Source organism: Pan paniscus, chromosome 13 (genome assembly GCF_029289425.2).
Source record: "Pan paniscus chromosome 13, NHGRI_mPanPan1-v2.0_pri, whole genome shotgun sequence".
In the NCBI taxonomy this organism is placed as follows: Eukaryota; Metazoa; Chordata; class Mammalia; order Primates; family Hominidae; genus Pan; species Pan paniscus.
In genome coordinates, this window is record NC_073262.2 from 115,991,430 (window position 1) to 116,016,367 (window position 24,938).

The following is a 24,938-nucleotide window of genomic DNA, read 5'->3' on the forward strand; positions in this document are numbered from 1 at the left end:
AATGGAGCATAAAAATACTTAAACAAATGATGGCCCCAGATTTCCCCAAATTCATGTAAAGTATAAACTTAAACACCTAAGAAAAGAACTAATCATACACATAAAGAGAACCACTCCTGAACACAATGTGTTGAAATTGTTGAAAATTGAAGTGAGAAAATCTTTTTTTTTTAATTTATAAATAAAAAGAAAAAGAGATATAATGGACTCACAGTTCCACATGGCTGGGGAGGCCTCACAATCATGGTGGAAGGCAAAGGAGGAGCAAAGGCACCTCTTAGATGGCAGCAGGCAAGAGAGAGTTTGCAGAGGAACTGCCCTTTATAAAACCATCAGATCTTGTGAGATTTATTCACTATCATGAGAACAGCATGGGAAAACCCACCTCCATGATTCAAATACCTCCCACCTGGTCCCTCCCTTGACACATGGGGATTTTGGGAGCTACAATTCAAGATGAGATTTGGGTGGGGACGCAGCCCAAACCATATCACCAAGTGTCCATTGATAGATGAATGGATAAGCAAAATGTGGTTTTTACATGCAATAGAATCTTTTTTTTTTTAAATTATACTTTAAGTTCTAGGATACATGTGCACAACATACAGGTTTGTTACATATGTATACATGTGCCATATTGGTGTGCTGCACCCATTAACTCATCATTTACATTAGATGTATCTCCTAATGGTATCCCTCCCCATTCCCCCTACCCCACGACAGGCCCCGGTGTGTGATGTTCCCCTTCCTGTGTCCAAGTGTTCTCATTGTTCAATTCCCACCTGTGAGTGAGAACGTGCAGTGTTTGGTTTTCTGTCCTTGAGATAGTTTGCTGAGAATGATGGTTCCCAGCTTCATCCATGTCCCTACAAAGGACATGAACTCATCATTTTTTATGGTTGCATAGTATTCCATGGTGTATATGTCCCACATTTTCTTAATCCAGTCTATCATTGATGGACATTTGGGTTGGTTCCAAGTCTTTGCTATTGTGAATAGTGCCGCAATAAACATACGTGTGCATGTGTCTTTACAGCAGCATGATTTATAATCCTTTGGGTATATACCCAGTAATGGGATGGCTGGGTCAAATGGTATTTCTAGTTCAAGATCTTTGAGGAATTGCCACACTGTCTTTCATAATGGCTGAACTAGTTTACAGTCCCACCAGCAGTGTAAAAGTGTTCCTATTTCTCCACATCCTCTCCAGCACCTGTTGTTTCCTGACTTTAATGATCGCCATTCTAACTGGTGTGAGATGGTATCTCATTGTGGTTTTGATTTGCATTTCTCTGATGGCCAGTGTGATGAGCATTTTTTCATGTGTCTGTTGGCTGCATAAATGTCTTCTTTTGAGAAGCGTCTGTTCATATCCTTTGCCCACTTGTTGATGGGGTTGTTTGTTTTTTTCTTGTAAATTGGTTTGAGTTCTTTGTAGATTCTGGATATTAGCCCTTTTTCAGATGAGTAGATTGCAAAAATTTTCTCCCATTCTGTGGGTTGCCTGTTCACTCGAATGGTAGTTTCTTTTGCTGTGCAGAAGCTCTTCAGTTTAATTAGATCCCATTTGTCAATTTTGGCTTTTGTTGCCATTGCTTTTGGTGTTTTAGACATGAAGTCCTTGCCCATGCCTATGTCCTGAATGGTATTGCCTAGGTTTTCTTCTAGGGTTTTTATGGTTTTAGGTCTAACATTTAAGTCTTTAATCCATCTTGAATTAATTTTTGTATCAGGTGTGAGAAAGGGATCCAGTTTCAGCTTTCTACATATGGCTAGCCAGTTTTCCCAGCACCACTTATTAAATAGGGAATCCTTTCCCCATTGCTTGTTTTTGTCAGGTTTGTCAAAGATCAGATAGTTGTAGATGTGTGGCATTATTGCTGAGGGCTCTGTTCTGTTCCATTGGTCTATATCTCTGTTTTGATACCAGTACTATGCTGTTTTGGTTACTGTAGCCTTGTAGTATAGTTTGAAGTCAGGTAGCATGATGCCTCCAGCTTTGTTCTTTTTGCTTAGGATTGTCTTGGCAATGCGGGCTCTTGTTTGGTTCCATAAGAACTTTAAAGTAGTGTTTTCCAGTTCTGTGAAGAATGTCATTGGTAGCTTGATGGGGATGGCATTGAATCTATACACTTCATGCTAAAAACTCTCAAAAATTCGTTATTGATGGGACTTATCTCAAAATAATAAGAGCTATTTATGACAAACCCACAGCCAATATCATACCGAATGGGCAAAAACTGGAAGCATTCCCTTTGAAAACTGGCACAAGACAGGGATGCCCTCTCTCACCACTCCTATTCAAGATAGTGTTGGAAGTTCTGGCCAGGGCAACTAGGCAGGAAAAAGAAATATAGGGTATTCAGTTAGGAAAAGAAGAAGTCAAATTGTCCCTGTTTGCAGATGACATGATTGTATATTTAGAAAACCCCATCATCTCAGCCCAAAATCTCCTTAAGCTGATAAGCAACTTCAGCAAAGTCTCAGGATACAAAATCAATGTGCAAAAATCACAAGTATTCTTATACACCAATAACACAAACAGAGAGCCAAATCATGAGTCAAATCCCGTTCACAGTTGCTTCAAAGAGAATAAAATACCTAAGAATCCAACTTACAAGGGATGTGAAGGACGTCTTCAAGGAGTACTACAAACCACTGCTCAATGAAGTAAAAGAGGACACAAACAAATGGAAGAACATTCCATGCTCATGGATAGGAAGAATCAATATCGTGATAATGGCCATACTGCACGAGAAAATCTTGAAAGCAATAATACAAATACAAGCTGATTTCTCGTAGGAAATACTGGAGGCTAGAAACAATAAAATGGTATTTTTAAAGTGTGGAAACCATTTTAATTCAGAATTGTGTATCCAATAAAAATATCCTTTAAAATTTAGATAAAATGTAGACATTTTAAGATACAGGCAAGGTCGGAGATTTTTTGCAAGCCTATCTGTACAGCAGGAAATACTAAAGAGATTTCTTTGGTCAAAAAAGTATATTTGCCAGAAGGAAATTAAGATCTACCACAATTGAATACAGAGAATTAAAAATGTTAAATTCTGGTTAAAATGAGAAATATGTTTTCCTTTTCTAATTTCCTCAGAAGAAAAGTGACTGATTAAAATAAAATTATGGTGTCATAAGGTAATGTTTATAAGGTATGTAAAATAAAAGGAAAATAAATTGAGGTGTGGTGGAAATGTTTTATATCTTAATTTTGGTGGTAGTTACATGCCTGTTTATATTTGTCAAAACACACCTATCGGTACAATTACAGTGCATAATTTACCTACAATAAAATGCATAAATTTAAGTATACCTGTGTTTATTTTTAGGCAAAGAGGATTTTTTTTTTGGCTCAAATAGCTAGAAGACACAGACAGTATTCTCAGACATGACTAGATCCAGAAGGATGATGTCCTTAGGACCTGGTCGCTGCCTCTGTCTTCTGAGCTGAATTCATTTTTTAAAAAGGATAAACTTTATTTTTTAGAGCAGTTTTAGGTTTATAGCAAAATTGAGTGGAAGGTACAGTGATTTTCCATATACCACCTGCCCCCACCCATATACCACCTGCCCCCAGACATAGCTTCCCCTATTATCAGCATCCCCTACCAGATTGATACAGTTGTAAAAACTGATGAGTGTCCATGACATTAATATCACCGAAGTCCATAGTTTACATTAGGGTTCACTTTTGATGTTGTACGTTCTGTGGAATTCAACACATTTATGACGTGTATCCAACATTATAGTGTCATACAGAGTAGTATCACTGCCCTAAAAACCTTTTGTGCTTTACGTATTCATCCCTTCCTCCTTCCTACTTTTCTAATATTTTATGTTAAAGTAGTATCAGTTATGCACAGTGATTCCTAAGGGACTATGCACAAGGATGTTTATTGCAGTCATAAAAGTAACACAACAATACGAGCAATCTCACTTTTTAACCACCAGTGAATGTTTATAGTGGATCCTACAATAATAAAAAGTCTAAAACTCATGCGTAAGAAATACTTATGTTATAATGTTAAGAAGTAAAAACATTTATATGGTACAAATGTATGCCTGTTGAATATATGCAAAGAAAAAATATCAGAAGGTATATACCAGGATTTTAACATAATTTTCTCTGTGTTAAGTGACTACTCCCTACCCTTTTTCTTTATTGCATATTTTACAAAGAGTGTACATTTCTGTCAACATCAAAAATTGTTTTCATATTAAGATAAGAATGTAATCAGATATAAATATTAAATGATGGTTTGAAATTATCATAATTTCATGAACTGTAACTCCAAAAATGACTAAATAGTCTGAAAAAGAATATATGTAAGAAAGCTTAAAGGTTGAGGGACTTTGTGAATTGGGTTGATGTTTGCACCAATTAATCTCTAATGATTCATTCTACTCTAATGGTTTAAATTTTATATATTTATCCTTGACATATCAATTAAAATAAACTGATGCCTGACAGATAACTCCCTTATGAAATTATCTCCTGGTGTTTAGTCTAATTCATACAAGAACATATTGCATGTTTTTCTTGAGTGATATTTACAATGTACTTTGGAGATTAAACTTGTATTTTGATCTGTGATATTTTGAAATGGCTTTTAGTCAAAAGAAATTCTGACCCAACATGGGGAAATAGTTTCTTTTAGTTATGTATCCCAACTATCTAATCAAAAGTAGTTATTTAAATCCTGTACTGAATAATTTTATGCTCTTTGTAAACATACACTCTAGTTTTAGATACAGAACTTGAAGCACTTTTCCGTAAGCTTTTGATCTCAGCATTTGTCTGTGGTCCCTTAGACTCTGTCCTGTCTCCAGTTGCTAAAACTTGGTATCCTACTTAGGGACTGTAATTTGAAAAGAGGCTGTGCGTGGTGGCTTACGCCTGTAATCCCAGCTCTTTGGGAAGCCGAGGCAGGCGGATCACGAGGTCAGGAGATCAAGACCATCCTGGCCAACATGGTAAAACCCGGTCTACTAAAAATGCAAAAATTAGCTAGGCATGATGGTGCGTGCCTGTAATCCCAGCTACTTGGGAGGCTGAGACAAGAGAATCACTTGAACCAGGAGGTTGCAGTGAGCCGAGATCGCACCGCTGCATTCCAGCCTGGCAACACAGCAAGACCCTGTCTCAAAAAAAAAAAAAAAAAAAAAAAAAAAAAGACGATTTATTGGTTAACTGGTTGTTCCTCATAATTCCTGTCATTCTTCATATTTTCATGTTACTTCCTCCCTCTTTACTTGCTCATTTAAGTTTAGTTTTAAAAATACTTCCCTCTCTCTCTCATTTATCCATTCATCCACCCATCCATCTATCCATTTATTTTCGGCAGAAGTTGGCATGTCAATAGAGATTCTTCAAATTAAACATTATTTACTTTGAAGTTAGAAAACAACAAATTGATTGTCATTTACTCTAAACTTTGGGAACAAGACACATTAATTGTTATTTAATCTAAATTTAGGGAATAAGACGCAAATTGGAATGATTTGGAGCAAAGTTAGCAAAGTATTTTAAACATACTTTTTTGACTACCAAAGTGATGTTTATTATAGAAAATTCAGACAATGATAAAATATATTTTAAAGAATCACCCCATAATTGCTGCCATACAAAGATAATATTAATGCTTTATTACCTAATCTGATCTGAAAAGAGTTTTCAATTTTACATTTATTCTGTATGGTAGGTCAAAAGTAGAAAAATTTCTGGGAGAAACTATGAAATAATTATTATTGAGTAGATATTTAAACTGAAAATTACAGATTATGTTTTTATTTTTATCAAGGGTCATATATATCGAATATTTACATGACGCTATACAGAAAGCACTTTTTAGTATTACATATTATGAGATAAATTTTTTTTTTCAAATTAATTTCAAAAAGCTTATGAAATCTACTGGTTTTGATTGTCATCCTTTTATTAGTTGTTTTTGTTTGCTAAGGTTGCAATTTCAGTGCAGTAATGCCTATTTTTAAACCAGATCATAATGATACATATAATTGCATTTTAGTATGTCTTATAATGTATAGGAAATTATTAATTCCGGATGACCTTCTAGAAATTGTAAATGCTTGGTGAAGTGAAAAATTGTGAAAGCTGACTTCAGAGCTTTAAAGAGGAAATAAATGTCATATATAGTAAAGCAAAGTAGCTCTTAAGTTAGTACTTGAAAATTAATAGTAGAGCAAGTACTCATTATTTCTTATAGTTTAATTAATTGCTGCTTTTTAAGTTCGTGTTTTGCTGCTGCTCAGAATTGCATTATGAGATGCCAAATTCATGTAATTATTAGACTGTATGGTCTAATTAATACTTTTTTCAAATATAACATCTTCTTATTTAACTCTATTTCTTTTTCTGAATTCTAATTACATAGATCTAACCAATCTCCTCATTTTAGTTTACATGTGTCCTAATCTCTTAGACATTTTCTGTTTCTCTGGGGTAAATTATAGACAATTTCTTCAAAACCTTTTTCAGTTAAAAAATTCTCTTTTCAGTTTTGTTTGGTCTATAAGGAAGTTAGGGAGTGGCATGAAGTTAGGGAGTGGCACAAAGTAAGTGCTCAATAAATATTTGTTAAATTATGGTATTTATGTCTTTCTGATATTTATCCAAGAGCCTGAACATGTTAACATTGATTGAATGTGTACACACATGAAGGAACAATTGAGTGGGTAAAATTTAGCACTGGAAGGTACAATAAATAGAATTTCTATAAATGAAAGTGTGTTTGTTTATTTGCTGTTTGTTTTATCTCAAGAAAGTATGCATGCCTTAAAATGTTGACTTTACCTAAGTAAAATTTGGAAAACTACACAGTACCTGTTGGTACCATAGCCTTTGTCATTAATAAGCATTAAATGACAGCCATGAGAAGCTATGATAGAGACAAAGACTTTGCTGGGATATTACTCAACATTGAGAAGTGCTATATGGAATCTGAGAATTACATGCATTTAACACTGAATGTGATACAGACTTTATTGTCTGTGCCTTTCATTTGTTCTGTAAATTTTTGTGTAGGTAAAAGTGATGCTTGTTTGCTGGAGAGTGGAAATCATATTTATTCTCGCTACATTGACAAATACTTGAAAAACATTTTTTTTTCTGCCAGTACCCTGTACATTCTGCAATGTTTATTCCTAAATTTTGGTTTTAAATGTTGAATACTGTCCTAAAATTTTATTAAAGTGTGTATTTTTCATTTTGTTTGTAGAGCAACAATGTATACACATAAACCATGCCCTTTTGGATTTTCCACTTTTGTAATTCGTACCATATTTGTTTACTTGCTTTTTAATTTTATTTCTTTGATGAAGTGGCCTTTAGCAATGTCTTGCATGCTACATGAGATCTGCTTATATTCCTGGAATTATCTGTTGGATTCTTGAGTTTCTCTCCGTACTGATTTCTCTTTTCTTTCCTCTGATATTACTATATGCATTCCCCTTCTCATATACAATGGGAACAAAAGGTAGTGTGACCTTCACAAGATTATTTACATAATTGCATAAAATTGTACCTATAAGTTGTTTAGAATAGCGGACATTATATAGTAAAAGATCCATGAGGCATGAATGTTAGTTATTGTTTTAAATTATTATCAGGTTGACACCCCTGGAATTTGAAGGGGAAAATATAATAAAAGAGAAGCAGAAGTAAATATTTTCCCTTAATCTCAACAAGCTGTAATTGTTGCCTTTCCTCTAGACTTCAGTATCCTAGATGCTGTGGGACTCTAGCTTAGCACCTTCGGGGAGGACAGGCAGTTTGGACACCCAGGTCTCTCAAGTACTTTCATGTAACATGGGGTTATGGAACATTTTTTAACGTTATTGTGGGAGTTATTTTGAGGATTTTCTCCTTTGTCTAGAACTGGTATTGAATAGAAAAAATTAGTCAGAAAATAAAATAAAATAAATGCCAGCCATTTTCTTCCCTGCCTTTATAATCTCAGGATTTCTTAAGAGAGCCTTGTCGTTGAAATCATCCAGACATTTCTTTGTTCATCATCTTTTCTCTATTATAAATCTGGTGTTATAATTTGTAACATTTAGTTGTTTATTTGTGTTAGTGATTATAACCTTAGTTTTTTGCAATCAACTTACTGTTTAGAAATACAGGTGGAAATATGTGTACTTATATATGTGTATGTATTATATGTAGAAAAATGTGAGAGACTTTTTCTGTCAATTCCCCACTCTCAAATGATTCCATTAAGACTGCTCATTATGTCCATGAGAAGTAGGAGACCAATGTTACAACTATTTTGAATATTACCCTGTGTTTTTCCTTTTTGTCCTTAACATAGTGAAGCATAGACAATAATATTTTATTAATACAATATTCTTTTTATAATAAAAATATTTATTATCTAGTTTCATGTGGGAAGTTTTGTCATTTCTTGTCATTCTCTCCTCCACCATCTTTAACTCTGTTTATAAACACACAAAGCTTTGTGATAACAGGAATTTGGATGTATCATAACTGTGCTCTGTAACTGGCTCACCATGTATTTAATTAACCTTGTAGTAATGCCTCTCTGCATTTTTGGGAACTGAATTTTGAGACCACACATAAAGCATTTGGTATGGTTTGGGTATCAATAATTTAATGAATTTTTAAAAAATACATGCATCATTGAGGTTTTGGTTTTCATATTTTTGGTTGCAATCATTTTATACCGATAAACAGTGCAAATATTAAGAATAAATTATATTATCTTGTAGTTGATCATAGTCGTGAAAAAGAAAATGCACCAGAAGGTCCTACTCAGAAAGGTCTTCGTGAAGCCAGGGAACAAAACAAATGTAAAACAAAGATGAAAGGCAATACAAAGGTATGATATTTGTTTTTGTTTGCATTAAGTCATACTTAACTCTCAGATCTTTAGATCCATTCACTCATATGGTATCATTATTTTACCGGAAAAGGAATTTAGAGGTTATATATTCCGAGCTGCTTGGTTTATACATGGACAGTGGAGGTATCCAAATGTTACTAGTAAGTAGTTAATTCAGGGACACAGGCTTATTAGTAGCAGAGACAGCTCAATGGATCACTCTGCCACCTATCCCAACATAATCATGATCATGTCTGCTCACCTGCTAACTTTTCTGCTTGAAATTACCTCTGTCTAAAAGAAATCACTCCCAGGTCATATCTTGTTATATCTTTTCTCAAAATGTAACGTCAGACTTTACTTAGTCTCTTTAAAGGTAGAATGAAATAGCATTATGCTCCGTTTAACAATCTCTTTATATCTTGAGTACCTTCACTTTGTAATCAGACTGGTAGTTTAAATCTTTGCCAGTGATTAAAGAAAATGGTATTAAAAATGGTTGGTCAAAGAGATCAAAAATGAAGAAAATTACATAAAACCTGTGAAGAGTTTAGTTTATTGTTATGAAAATTACATAAAAGTCTAACTCAGGTAATGGATTTTCTTGTAAGGCAGTTGTTACCTTAGAGTTCTAAAATATCTGGCACTTATTTTAAAATAAAAATATTTACAATTATAATAGCTTCTTAGTAATTCTAGAAGAAGAATAGATTTGTATGAATTCAAATAATAGCATTTACTTAGTTAATGCCAATAATATTTTTTTCTCTCTAAAACATGCATTGGATTCTGGTATTGTACAAAATATTTATACAATGAATTTTTATAAATTTGTATAAATATAAAATACAAAATTTATAAATTTGTATAAATATAAAATAGTTATACAGTACCATAATCCAATGTATAAAATATTTATACAATAAAATAAAAACTAATCACTTTTTTGTTATAATAAGCTTTTTATTATAATCTTGTGCCTTTTCAGATTAGTGTTTTGTTGTTTTTCTATCATAATTATAGATTATGGTATGTGAGGTAGACTCACATCAGATTTAAGGATTTTTGGAATGATGGAGGTGATTGTCATCAGAAACATTTTCATCTTCTAATGGTATAAGTATTGTCTTTCAGGTAGTAAGTCATACTTAGAAGTGATTTGTTGATTCATTCACTCAGTGCTTACGGATTATAAGAGTTTAGATTAATAATTCAAGGTTGACTTTTTATGGGACAAAAAGCTACTAAAATATAGGAAAAGTACATTGCATATTTATGCATAGTATATTATTTTATGGTGTTGCATTCTGATATTTAATGTAATACCTACAGCATGATAGAAAACATAGGTCATATTAAAGGGCTAAAGTATAAAATAAAGTGAATCCTTCTCACCTTCACTGAGTAGTCATTTTTACTAGTATTTCTCTTAATTTTCTTGTTGTTATTATTATAACAAATGACTGAATTCTGTTTCTATTTTTTAAATAATTCACTTCACATGATATCTATTGACTCCGCCGTAACAAAGAGGCATTTAGAGCACTTTACTGACTTGATTTGAATTATATTATTATGTATGTTGTCATAATTGATAACATTTACATTTGTTCTGTAGTCTTAATTCTATTTTCTATGCTATGTCTGTAAATTAATACTAACATTTAATCCCATAAGCAGCCTTTAAATGGATTATGTTTAAGTAAATGTAATTTATTGCAGACATTGCAAATTTAACTAGAACTGTAGAGGAGGAAGGAGAATACCTGAAGTGCATAGGACTGTATTTAAAGATTTCTCTTTTATAAACAGTCGCTCTCTTCTACTTCATTGGCTTACACTCAGCTGCCCCTGTTATGTATTCTCATATTTTCCTTCATAGATTGCTTTTTCTGTTTTCCTAGAGTATCTCCTTGAGTAATTTTCAAAAAGGGCCACTGGAGATAAATGATCTAAGTTCATACATCTGAAATATTCTTGTTCTACCTTACACTGAGTTGATATTTTGCTGGAATTAGAGTTCTAGTTTTAAATTAATTTTTCACCAGAATTTTACAGGCATTGTTTTAATGTCTTAGAGGATAGCAATAATTGCTGTTGGTCTGATTCTTGTTATTTTGTTGGGAAGTAAAAAATACCATATACAATGCAATGTACCAGTAAACTAGTATTTTGAACAACTAGAACAGTGAGGTGTAATCATAGTAACAACTTTATTTATGTGACCTACTGACTCTTAAAGCTGCTCAGTGGAGGTAATTCAACACTTACCCTAGGGTGATAATTCATTCAGGCCTCATGAAATTATTAGTCAAGTGTGTGTTTACTCTGGTTGCAAAACACAATCTCAAATCAGTAATTAAATACGTCCAGCTTTATGTAACACAAATGCTCCACATTTAACATGAAGTTAAATTTTCACCTAACCCTCAGCTGGGGACTTCTTTGGGCTAGACATTTGCAGTGTGGAAGGGGTTGTAATGGTGGTGGTGTGTGGCCATTCGTAAATCATTTCCTCTTACTTTTTCCCTCTTACTTTTTCCTCTTACTTTTTCCCTTACTTTTTCCCTAGTTTGCTAACTGGCAAGGTTGAAGGTGCAAGGAGGGAGAAATTAAAGACAAATGGAAGAGTTGTTACTGGACTTGAGATACCTTATGATAGCTTAGAGTTCTTTGAACTTGGCAAAATCAGAAAGCTTTTATCCTGATGAGCACTGTATTAGTCAGAGCTCTCCAGAGGGATAGAACTAATAGGATATATATATATATATATTTTTTTTTTCTTTAGAAGGATAGAACTAATAAGATATATATGGGGAGTTTATTAAGTATTAACTCACACGATCACAAGGTCCCACAATAGGCTGTCTGCAAACTAAGGAGCACAGAGAGCCAGTCCGAGTCCCAAAACTGAAGAACTTGGAGTCTGATGTTAGAGGGCAGGAAGCATCCAGCATGGAGAAAGATGTAGGCTGGGAGGCTAGGCCAGTCTGGTCTTTTCACATTTTTCTGCCTGCTTTATATTCTAGCTGCACTAGGAGCTGATTAGATGGTGCCCACCCAGATTAAGGGTGGGTCTGTCTTTCCCAGCCCACTGACTCAAATGTTAATCTCCTTTGGCAACACCTTCACAGACGCACCCAGGATCAATACTTTGCATCCTTCGATTCAGTCAAGTTGACAGTATTAACCATCACAAGTCCCCGCCTTGTCAACTTGAACCCATACATATCTGCTGAGATCATACATAATCTTCAAATAAAGACAATAATAAGGTCATAATTATGCCTAACATAAAACAACTATCCTTCGTACAACCAGAAATGCATCAGTCCCCAACTCAAATACTATTACATAAAGTTAACAATACTTAAATGTTGATGTGAAGTCAGTAAATCTTATATCACATGATAAGGGAAAAAGGAAATAAAACGAAGGTATATTCTTAGTACAGTGTATGCATGTACAACCATGGTTTTAACAAAAGAAGGAGGGAATACCCATGACAATTACAGTCCTCGTTTCTGCAGCTGGTCACGTGGTTGTAGCTGGTATTGATTACTACCTTGTTCTATCTATTCTGTAATCCCTTTGCCTTCAGCAAGTACCTCAGCAGGTTGTGGATTTTTTCCTGGTGGAGTGACCCAAACCTTCATTCCTGAAGGGTCTGGGCCATATGCAGTCCTGCCCAGACTGTGATGTTGTAATTTCCCATTGACCTTAATCACAGGGCATGGCAATACTAAGAGACATCCTAATGGATCTCCTGTAGTCATGCATACTCTTTGCTACCTCCATTGTGGAGTAGTAGACTGATTTCATGTTGATAGTCTGGGCCAATCACCCCAGCCAAGACTTTAACTCCCTTCTTAGCCTGTTGACTTAAAGGTAGGAGGAGCCCAAAGTGTCCAAGTGGCAATCTTAACTTTCAGTTTAATGGAATAATTGTTGTGTCTCCTGATGGCAGCGTTCCTCCCTCTGGAACTAAGACCTCTAGGCCAGCAGAATCAATGCTGTGGGAACAGGAAGCAAGAATTTTGCTGGTGGATCACTAGGGGTGATGGTGAGTGGTGCCACTTCCACTTCCACCCCTTGGTTCCTGGAACCATGAATCCTGGCTATGGGAGAAACAGTACCATATATTGAATGCTGATTCAGAGCATACACACCTTCTGGAGAACTTTGCCTCAGCCTAGTAAAGTATTGTCACCTAGTTGGTGTTGTAATTGTGACTTCAAAAGGCAATTCTACGGTTTTATCAATCCAGCTGCTTCAGGATGATGGGGAAACATGGTAAGACCAGTAGATTCCAGGAGCATGAGCCCCATGCTGCACTTCTTTAGCCATAAAGTGAGTGCTTTGGTCAGAGGCAATGCTGTGTGGAACAACATGATGGTGGATAAGGCATTCCGTGAGTCCACAGATGGTGTCTTGGCAGAAGCATTGCATTTAGGATAGGCAAACCCATATCCAGAGTAAGTGTCTATTCCAGTAAGGACAAACCTCTGCCCTTTCCATGATGGAAGAGGTCCAATATAATCAATCTGCCATCAGGTAGCTGGCTGATCACCCCGAGGAATGGTGCCATATTGAGGGCTCAGTGTTGGTCTCTGCTGCTGGCAAATTGGGCACTCAGCAGTAGCCATAACCAGGTCAGCCATGGTGAGTGGAAGTCCATGTTCCTGGGCCCATGCGTAACCTCCATCCCTGCCACCATGGCCACTTTATTCATGGGCCCATTGGTGATGACAGGGGTGGCTGGGGAAAGAGGCTGAGTGGTGTCCACAGAACGGGGCATCCTATCCACTTGATTATTAAAATCCTCCTCAGCTGAGGTCATCAGTTGGTGAGCACTCACATGGAATACAAATGTCTTCACAGTTTTTGACCACTCAGAGAGGTCCATCCACGTACCTCTTCCCTGAATTTCATTGTCACCAATTTTCCAATCGTGCTTCTTTTAAGTCCCTGACCATCCAGCCAAACCATTGGCTGCAGCCATAAATCAGCATATAATCACACATCTGACCATTTCTCCTTCCATGCAAAGTGCACAACCAGGTGCACTGCTCTAAGTTCTGCCCACTGGGAAGATTTCCCTTCATCACTGTCTTTCAGGGATGTCCTAGAAAGGGGCTGTGGTGCTGCAGCTGTCAACTTTCGGATGGTGCCTGCATATTGTGCAGATCCATCTATGAATCAGGCCCTAGTCTTCTCTTCCTCTGTCACCTGATCATAGGTAACTCCCCATGATGCCATCAGTGCAAGCTGGGAGACAGAAGGCAGGGTGACAGGAATGGAGACCACGGACATTTGAGCCACTTCCTCATGTAACTTACTTGTGCCTTCGGGACCTGCTTGAGCCCGATCACACATACACCACTTTCATATGATGAAGGACTGCTGCTATGCATGACCCAGTTTATGGCTAGATGTGTCAGAAAGCATCCAGTTCACGACAGGCAGTTCAGGTTGCATGGTGACTTGATGACCCATAGTCAAACATTCAGTTTCCACAAAGCCCAGTAACAGGCCAAGAGCTGTCTCTCAAAAGGAGAGTAGTTATCTGCAGAAGATGGCAGGGCCTTGCTCCATAATCCGAGAGGCCTCCGCTGTGATTCACCTATGGAGGCAGCATTGGATCTGCTGGGTTATATGGCCCCAGTGGTAGAGCAGCTTGCACAGCAGCCTGGACCTGTTTCAGAGCGTTCTCCTGTTCTGGACCTCGCTCAAAACTGGCAGCCCTTCGGGTCACTCGATAAATGGGCCAGAGTTACCTACCCCAATGAAGAATGTGGTTGCCTACAAAATCAAAATAGGCCCACTAGGCATTGTGCCTCTTTCCTGGTTGTAAGATTTTACTAATTGACTAATATATCTATTTCAAGAATACAATCAGAAGCCAGGGAAACAATGAAGGAATGGGTCCATAAATCCACTGGGCTTACTGTAAAATAGACTTATACCACAACACTGTTGATCAGAAGGCTATGATAAGCCCCTAATTTAGCTGTTAGATGGTGTTTTGGGGTCTCTAGGAAAGGGCATTTATTCAGAGCCAATTTATAATTATATCTGAAAGGTATGAAGCAAAAGAGTACTCCATGTAAATGACTGCTGTTCCTTTAGGGAAGGCTTGGAGGAAGACTTACAATCAGATTTCTGTAGTGAACCCGACATGATACAATGAACACATATTTTGTCCAGTGAAAATAAAAAAACACTGACCCTTCTAAAATGGTCCAACATAATAAGTATGCCAGTAGGTGGCTGGCAGGTTTTTCATGGTACGGTGCCATAACAACGGTTCCATGTTGGTTTGTGCTGTTGGTAAGCTGGACATTCAGCACTGGATGGTAGCTGAATAAACTTTGCTTAGAAGCCTTTGTTAATGATTCCATACATAGTCTTCATCTTTAACACAAGGCTACATGATCCTATTGAGCATACAGAGGGAGAGCCAAGGAAAATAGCCAATATTCACAGGATAAGGCATGTGATCCACCCGATTATTGAAAACCTGTTTTGCAGTGGATTTTTTAAAATAAGTATACCCATGGGACACCAATATTTCCATGAGAGATGTAGCCACTAACCATTTCCTTAGATCTTATCTCAGAATTTCCAACCTTATTCTTTTATAAACCCCTAACCAGTCAGCCAGACTGATAGCCACTGCCAATAAATAGGTATAGATGTATCCGCTGTACCATTTATGTTTTTAGGCAACATAGGTGATCAGATATACTGCCAAGATTTCTGTTCACCTGAAGGCTTTTCATTCATCACTGTCTTTCAGCACTCCCATTGGAAGACTTGTAATCCAGTGACTGTCCACTTATAGCTGAATTTGGGTGGCACATTGTACAAACCTGTATGGAAATCAGGCTAGTTTTTTTTTTTTAATCCATTCTCTGATAGCTGGTCATGGTGAGTATCTCACAAAGCCGTAGGTATAGTTGAGGGACATGTGACATTGAAACAAGAGTGGAAGTTTGGAAGTTTACCTGCTCATGCAACTTACTTGTGCTTTTCTGATGTTCTCTAGCACAATTTAAATTATAATTCTTCCTTTTTTAAGATGAATTGCTTTTACATGTCCAGACTCATGTCTTTGAGGACCTCCTGGTTTATGATGAGCAATTCAGTTTACTTAGTCGCTTGGTGTTATAAGTCCTCAGTATCTGTCAGAGCTCATGAACATAGTAGGAGCTAACCCTTAATAGAGAATATGTAAAAGTAGTTATCAACAAGGTGAACATGCCTTTTCTCCAGAAGTCTGGAGGTCAGTACTGTGGCCCTCTGCTGGGGCTTGTTATAGGCTTCCTATAGTATCTTCATTTTCTACAGATAGTTTGAGCACCATTGGGTCTGCTGGACCATAAGGCCCAAGGAGAATTGTCTTATATCCTGGACATGTTGTAAGCTTTTTGGGGTCCAAACATCATTTATACTATGTTCTTTATTCAGCATGGAGGACAAAAGATACAGTAACTTTGCCTTTTATTTAGAAGCATTATCTTACCATGTTCCAGGCTTCAGAATTTCTTTGGTGTTTGTTTCTTCTCTGGCACAAGCATATTGCTAAGACATCTAGGGTACTTGCCACTTCCTGCTCATCAGATCCATTTAGGGGGATTTTAGCAATATAGTGGAATATAAAGATGATCAAGGTTACTTTAGTTTGACAGAGAATAGGGGAGTTTACATGGCCCTGAGGCAAAGGAGTAAAAAGTTTTCTGCTGCCTTTGTCCTGTAAAGGCAACTTGGATTAACTACCGTCACAGATGGGAGGAGAGAATAAAACATTCACCAAATCAGTAGCCTCATAACAAGTAGTAGAGGGTATTTTTATCTGCTTCAGTAAAGATACCACATATGGCACAGCCCATATGTTCCAGATCTTTACATGATTCTCTCAATCTTGTACCCCATTATTTTCTGATTGAATTCTTGAGCAATGTTTGGACAGTAAGATTCTACTCCTGTCTCTCTTGTGTTGGATCTGGCAACCTCCTTTTATAAAAGTAAGTGACATATTGGATAATATATGTATAAACACTTTATACATTATAAAAGCATTATGTAAATACAAAGATATTATTGTTGCTGATATTATTCCTATTATTATAGAAATATATCCCCCAACATGATGCTAAGATTGCAGAGTATTTCGTATCTTGCTGACCCCTCTTGACTTATCTTCTGGCTCTACTTGTTCCTGTTCTTCTCATCATGAAGTGCAAAAATAAGCTAAGGTTCTTATGGATTGTCTTGGATGTCTAAATAAGTTGTTCATTTGTTTTGAATGTTCTAGGTCTTAATCAGTGTATATTAAGATTATATGAATCCTCTTGAATGATGATATACACTCCAATACAGTGTGTGCCACTTGAGTGTATACCATATGGTGGATACACTCAGTGGATATAAAGCCTGAATGAATTGCCACAGAGGCAGCAGTGGGTTCCTATTACAAGTTTGTAGGACCTTATTCTCTTGGCATTCCAAAACTGTGTCTTCTCTTGAGTACATCTGTAGATAGTCAAAACATATAAGACATGAACTACTGTCCTGTTTGCACCAACTAGCTCCTTTTGCCTATAATCATAACACACAAAGCTTATTATTAGTAAACATCATGTTTATCCATTCTGATTTACGTAATACAATAAATAGTGATGTTCTATAATATTTCTAGAGAGCACAGTTCCCTTCAGACTATTTTATGACTAGAGTGGAATGTTAACCTTGGCAAGAACATAAACATGTACTGTTGTCTGCCCAACTGAATGCACATTGCTTCTAATCTCACTTTATGAGAAGACACATTTGCCAGATCAATGACTACACACGATGTGCCTGAGTACATGTTAATCTGCTGTTGCAAAGATACCATATCAGGTAGAACAGTTGCAATTTAGGCTGTTACTTGGTTGAGTTTGCAGTAGTCTCCTGTCATCCTCCAGGATCTTTGTTTATTATAGAAACTAGACTAGGGAATTATATGGAAATATGATGAGAACATCCACATCTACATCCTTTGTTTAAATCTGTGCCATTTTCCACCACCCTCCCCAATATGCAATATTATTTTTTATGAACTTGACAGGGAAAGGAGCAGTTTTCAAGTCTCCTACTTGGCATTTCCCACCATAGTATCATGTATCCCACAGGTCAAGAATTAATGTGGAAGTTCTGCAAAATACCAAGTATGTTCTTTCAACTTGTTTGGAATCTGTTAAATGACCATCAGATGGGTTCATGGATTCCATCTTACTGTGAGCCAGACCTGGGCAAGCTATATTTATTACTTAGTCCCTATATGCCTCAGCCTCAAATCTAAGATGGTGGAGGGTGAGAGTTATAAAACTATGAGTCCCTGAGTATCAATGCCATGCTAGACCCTGTGTCAACAGTTTCACAATGTCTGGGTCTTTCTTTTTCTGTAGTGTATTGTTACCTAAGCCTCTGGGGAAGGAATGGAGGAATCATTGTATGTACTTGCTATGGTGTAGGAGGATCCTTTTTCATAGGGACTGAACTTCTTTCGTCAGGAAGTTCTGTGTGTGAAAACTGGCTAAGATCTGGAAACCAGGCAAGAGATAGTGACTTTTTACAAGGTTGCTGCTCTCAGTATCCTGATCATCCATCCTGTTTCTTCTGGTCGTACAGATTGAACATTACCATTGTTGGCTTCCCATCTTTCAGCCCTTTAAAGATTCTATGTTCTATTGACTATCTTCCTAGCGTTCTATGGTTCAGGATATCCTGATAGCGCTTACCACCTTGCTGTTCTTTTCCATAATTGTGCCCATTTTGCTTTTGGCATTTAGGTGCTTCTGGCTGGCCTCTGCTTTCTCAGGAGTCTATAATCTAAATTGCTTTCAGGGAGCGTAGTTCTCTAATAACATACTCTCTACTATCATCTTAGAGAACCACAACTGAGCTTCTCAATGATGTTGCTGCTCCTCTCACCTTACTGCTTTCCTAGTGGACGTATTCTCTGGTCATCCGGTGGACATGGTTATCTCATGGGATTTTTGGCCTTTTATGGTGTATCCACTCTCACAGGCTCACTTCTCTGAGTATTTAGATCCTCCTTTGTTGTGGAATGTAGCATTGGCTTTTCTAGTTCACTTAGTTTGGTAATCACTTTTTCCCCTAAGCTTCAAAGAGCCATCCTAGCTTCATATAAATACCAGTTTCCTTTCTAGGGTGTTAAGTTCTGTGTTATAGAAGAGTACTCTCATATTGATAAACTCTGCCTTGTCCAACTTTATATTCTACCTCTCTTACCTCAATGACCTCAGGACCCAATTCTGCATGTACTGTCATGGAACCCATAGGTACATGTTGGCTAGTTCCTGCAGTTCCTTGGAAGTAGTTCTTTTCATCTTTATAACAGAGTCATTACTTACCTGAATAGGTTTTATTTTTATTTAAATGAATTTTGGTCTGTTGGCCAGTAAGGAGGGTGGGGAATATATTGTAAGAATGGCATGTATTGTCTCATAAGACAGAAGACTCTGAATTGCCCTTGGTGAAGAGAGGTGTGCTCGTCTCTAAAAGGGAGAAGCAGGCCATTTTTGCAGGGCCAGAGAGTTCAGGGAAATATGAAGATTTAAGATTTTTAAGTACATTGTCTCAGATTTCTTCATCTCTCTACACACACACACACACACACACACACACACACGTATGACTTCTTGTAACGCAGAATAAATTTATTTTTCCATAAAATTCATGTACTAAAATACTGTTGGTTTTCCTAAAATGACTTTCCTATAATATGTTTTCAAATTTCACTTCTTTGCTGATGTCTTTAAATTTTTATATTATTATACCATAACTTTATAACAATATTTGGAGTCATCTACAGCAATTTATGTTTTGAGATAAAAATAACATGACAATTCACAAATAACTATCGTATTTCGCAAACATTAATTTCTTCACCTTTGAAATGTCTTCTAATAGTATCTACATTTTACTAGTTTATTCAGTTCAGAATTGTGGCCTTGTCTTAAATCGTATTCTTCCCAGTGTCTTCCAAACTCCCATTGATGACTTTTTTCCATATTATTTAATAAGTTGTGAATTTCTCCTGGGAGTGGGACATGGGTTCAGATCCTATTGGAAAGGGCCTAAGAGTCTTGTCTTGAAATTTCATTTGCAAAACAAACTTAGATTAAATATATATATTTTTTGGTTGGATTTAGGAGGGCATCTAGCAGAGATTTTGAGAGGTCTCCTGAAACTATCCCTAACCTCCTATTGCAGTTTCCCCATTTTCCTTCAATTCTCACTCCCATCCTTCTAAATCTGGTCTCCATGGGCTACATTCACAACTTTGCAGGCTGTCTTTCAATAGTTCATTCTATGTTTCATGGATTGATAACTTTCCCTAAAACATGCCTCTATAAGCTCGTCTAATCTTCCTTAGACAATTGTATATCTTTACTTCTCAAGCCAGTTGGGTATCTAGCTTGTTGATATTCCATGATAATTCTTATATATCTTTTATAACATTATAAATCACATTTTACTTATATATTTTACAAAGTTGGTTACATTTTAAAGTCAATTCTTATGGTTTAAACTATTTTCTCTTGAATTAGGGGAACAATTTTTGTGAACATTAGGGAAGCCATTTTCTTCTGAAAGTTTTTTAGCCAATCAGTGGATTACTAAAATATTCAGTGGATTAGTCTTTGTAAAGATAACTAAATATTACAACATAATTTCATTTTACCTGTGGAATATATTTTATCCTAAAGGAAATAAGAGCCATTATGCAATTAATTGGATGGTTTTTGCAATCTCATAAGTCAAAATTAAGAGAAAAAAGTTACTGCTTTATTGAGACTAAGAATGATGATTATACATGTGAAACTTTCAGTGTGTCAACATATTATTTTAAGGAACAGCAGAATGGAAGAGTGCCGTATAGATTTGAATAGTTTTAAAAGGTAATATTTATACATAGAATTTCCTTTTTTGTTGTAGAAGGGAAAAAAAGGATCAAGTGGCATCCACTGTAGTCCAAATTCATTACTTTAATGACTGCTTGTAGAGTTAAATTGGAGCTAGATTATAATATTTGTAATATATTAAAAATCTACCTTTCACCTTGTATTTTGACCTATATATTCAATGACAGTGCAGGAAAGGTGAAAAAGCACTATTATTAAAAGTATTTTAAGAAAATAGAAAGGAAATTAGAAAAGATAAGGGGCTGCTAACTTGTTTCTTCCATCCTTTTTTTGCCCAAATTAATTCTTAGTCTTTTTTGGGTTGGAATGAAATGCATGCTCTTTTAAAAGAAAATTCTTCCCTAGTGAAAAAATATTTAGATTGTTTTGTTTCTATCTGTAAACATATTTATATCCCTAATACCCCTTCTGGGTTTCTGCTGGAAATGGTGTTTTAAAATATTGTAAAGATCTAGTAAGAAAACATAGAAGGGAGGATTATGGGAAGCACCAGGGATGCCTCCTCATCTAGATAACAATGGCACTAGCAAAATCTGTCTGATATAATGATTTGGAAAGTCTAGAGTCTGTTGAAGTCTTTCAATGTCCACAGGAAGGATTGGACAGTAAATTATAGTTAAGTTGGGTCAATTTCAACTCTTAGTATATCAGCACCTACCTTCAGCCACCCTAGCTCTGTGACAGGCAGCTGCACACAAATTCCAGGAGTACCTTGCAGGAGCCTGGGTGGGCAAAAAGCATCCTGTCCTGCAAATATCAGGGATCTGTGCTCTTATCTCTAACTACTGCTTTTTATCATAGAGGTGCAGACAAAGAGGGTTATAGCAATTGTTGTATTATCTTACTCCATTACTCACCCTTGTCTCCCTCTCCAGCTGAAGTGATTTCCAGGGACTTAAAGGGCCAAGTCTCCTTTTCCCACCTTCGTTTTTCTCATTCCCCACTTTGGGGAGCCAAACATTAAAGTCTATGACATTCAGAAGCAACTGCATATATGGGGAAAATTAGAAAGTGACCACACAAGCCCGGGGATAGGTGGAGGCTCAGAAAAGTCCTGAGAAAACAGTAAGGTTACTGATCCTTGACCAGAGACAGTCCATAACAATAAATTTTTTAAAAAAATAAATACAAACAATAGTAAAAAACCCAGCAAACCCTGGGGAAGGAGAATCTGATTTCCAGACTCCAAATTACAACACAAAATCATTTGTATTTCTATACACTAACAATAAACAATCAGAAAAGAAAATTATCAAAGCATTTTTATTTACAGTAGTGTCAAAAGAATAAAGGAATTTGTCAAAGAGATGAAAGACTTGTACAATGAAAGCTAAAAAACATTGCTGAGGGAAATTAAAGAAGACATAAATAAATGTAAACATATCCTATGTTCACAATTTCTATCAAAATCTCAAAGACCTTTTTTTTGCAAAAACATAAAAACCCATCCTAAATTTCGTATAGTCTCAAGGGACACTGATTAGCCCAAACAATCTTGCAAAAGAAGAACAAACTTGGAAGACTCATACTTTCTTATTTCTAAACTACTGCAAAGCTACAGTAATCAAAACAGTATGGTACTGGCATAAAGACAGACATATAGACCAATGGAATAGACTAAACAGCCCAGAAATAAACCCTCACATATATGATCAAATGATTTTGACAATAGTACCAAGACCAATCAATGGGGAAAGACAGTCTTTTTACCAAATTGTGCTGGGAATACTGGGTATCTACATGCAAAATAATAAAGTTGGACCCTTCCTAATACCATATACAAAAATTAACTCAAAATAATCAAAGACCTAAATATAAGACACAAAACTATAAAACTCTCAGAAGAAAATATAGGACAAAAGCATCATGGCATTCATTTTAACAATGATTTCTTAGATATGACACAAAAGGCACAGGCAGCAATAGAAAAACTGGACTTTATAAACATTTTAAAATTTGGGGCATCAAAAGACTGTCATCAGAGTAAAAAGGCAACCAATAGAATGGGAGAAAATATCTGTAATCATATATCCGGCAAGGAATTAATATACAGAATATATAGAGAATTCCTAAAAGTCAACAACAACAAAAAGTCCAATCCAAAAAAGGACTTTAATACACATTTCTAGATTGAAGATATACAAATGGTAAAGTACATGAAAAGATGCTTAACATCATTAATCATTAAGGAAATACAAATCAAAACTGCAGTAGGGTATCACTTCAGACTAATAAGGGTGGTTTCCATTAAAAACAAAAAGAAAGCTGGTGAGGACATAAGTTAATTGGAACCATTGTTCACTATTGGCAGAATGTAAAGTGGTATAGTCACTATGGGAAAACAGTATGACAGTTCCTCAAAAAATAAAAAATAGAATTACCATATGATCTCACAGTTTGCACTTCTGCCTATATACACAAAAGAATTGAAAGCAGCATGTTAAAAAGATATTTTACACCCATGTTCATAGCAGTGTTACTCACAGTAGCTGAAACATGGAGACAATTCAGTGTTCATTGGCAGCTGAAGGAATAAGCAAAATGTGGTATACACATACAATGGAATATTATTCAGCCTTAAAAAGGAAGGAATTTCTAGCAAATTCCACAACATGGATGAACCTTGAGGACATTATGCTAAGTGAAATAAACCAATAACAGAAAGACAAATACTATATGATTCCGTGTATATGAGGTACTTTGAGTGGTGAAAATTATAAATACAGAAGTAGAATGATGTTTGTTAGGGCTGGGGGAGAGGGAATGAGGAGTTACTGTTTAATGAGTATAGAGTTTCAGTTTTACAATGAAAAGAATTCTAGGAAATGGGTGAGGATAATTGTTGCAGAAAGTTATATAAATGCATTTAAGACCATTGAACTGTATCCTAAAATTGGTTTTATGTTATGCCATTAATAACTTATGATGCATTTTTATTACAATAAAAACATTATTAAAGAAAGATCATTTCCATATGGCTAGGAACAGAAGGCATGTTAGGAAGGATACATAAACATTGCAGTATGTACAACAAATATGTTAAAACATTTTATATCTTAATAATTCAAATGTCAAAGGTTAAAAGAAAAAATAACTTATGTTTTGGGAAATATTCACATCATCTTCATATTTAAAGAAGATTTTAAAAACGTTTAAAGCAGCAATTTAAAAGCCTACAGTAAAATTATTAGATTATTTGCTCAGGCAGCAGCTGGTTTAGCAACATTTATTCAGAGCTTATTATAAGAAAAATATCTTTTGCTGAAGTTTTAAAAAAATAGCTTCTAATTGCCATTAATAACTTATGATGCAGTATTTTTTAATCATTTAATTTTATGTTTATAAATCAATAATACATGTTATATACAAATGGCTTTTCAAAGCTTGGTTTATACTACCAATATAGCTATTAAAATAACAGCTTTCTCATAAGGTATGAATGAGTTTTCAAAAGCTATAGCTGAGTTTTCATTTTTGCCCATTTATTTTAATTCCTTTAGATCTTTAGAAATTATATGGCCAGGCGCGGTGACTCATTCCTGTAATCCCAGCACTTTGGGAGGCCAAGGTGGGTGGATCACGAAATCAGGAGTTCAAGACCAGCCTGACCAATATGGTGAAACCCTGTCTCTACTAAAAATACAAAAATTAGCCGGGCATGGTGGCACGTGCCTGTAATTCCAGCTACTTGGGAGGCTGAGGCAGGAGAATAACTTGAACCCAGGAGGTGGAGGTTGCAGTGAGCTGAGATGGCGCCACTGCACTCCAACGTGGGCGATGGAGCGAGACTCCATTTCAAAAAAATAAATAAATAAATGATATATAATATTTTGTTAAGGGAACAAAATATTTTAGCTTATAACTTATCCTTGTGTAAATTAACTATCATAATCAATTTTTCATTAACCTTAGCATCTGTTAGCAAATTGTATTATGTACTTTGGCAAATATTCTTTTAGAGTATGAATTAGTTTGAAGCCTAGTATGTATTTTAGATCCAGGTCTACCACTTATTACCTGTACAAACATGGGCACATTACCTAATTTCTATGTTTCCGTCTCT

The 24,938-nt window shown here is 35.9% G+C and overlaps 1 protein-coding gene across 3 annotated transcripts in view; it reads left to right on the forward strand.

Moving 5' to 3' along the window:
* The window catches only part of SPAG16 (sperm associated antigen 16), a 1,126,826-nt gene that overhangs the window by 85,490 nt on the left and 1,016,398 nt on the right, over positions 1-24,938 (forward strand). For all 3 annotated transcript variants that reach the window (XM_003812510.4, XM_055109075.2, XM_055109074.2), the window contains one exon: positions 8,767-8,876. In XM_003812510.4, coding sequence (XP_003812558.1) covers positions 8,767-8,876 — 110 coding nt within the window. The remainder of the gene's footprint in view (positions 1-8,766; positions 8,877-24,938) is intronic.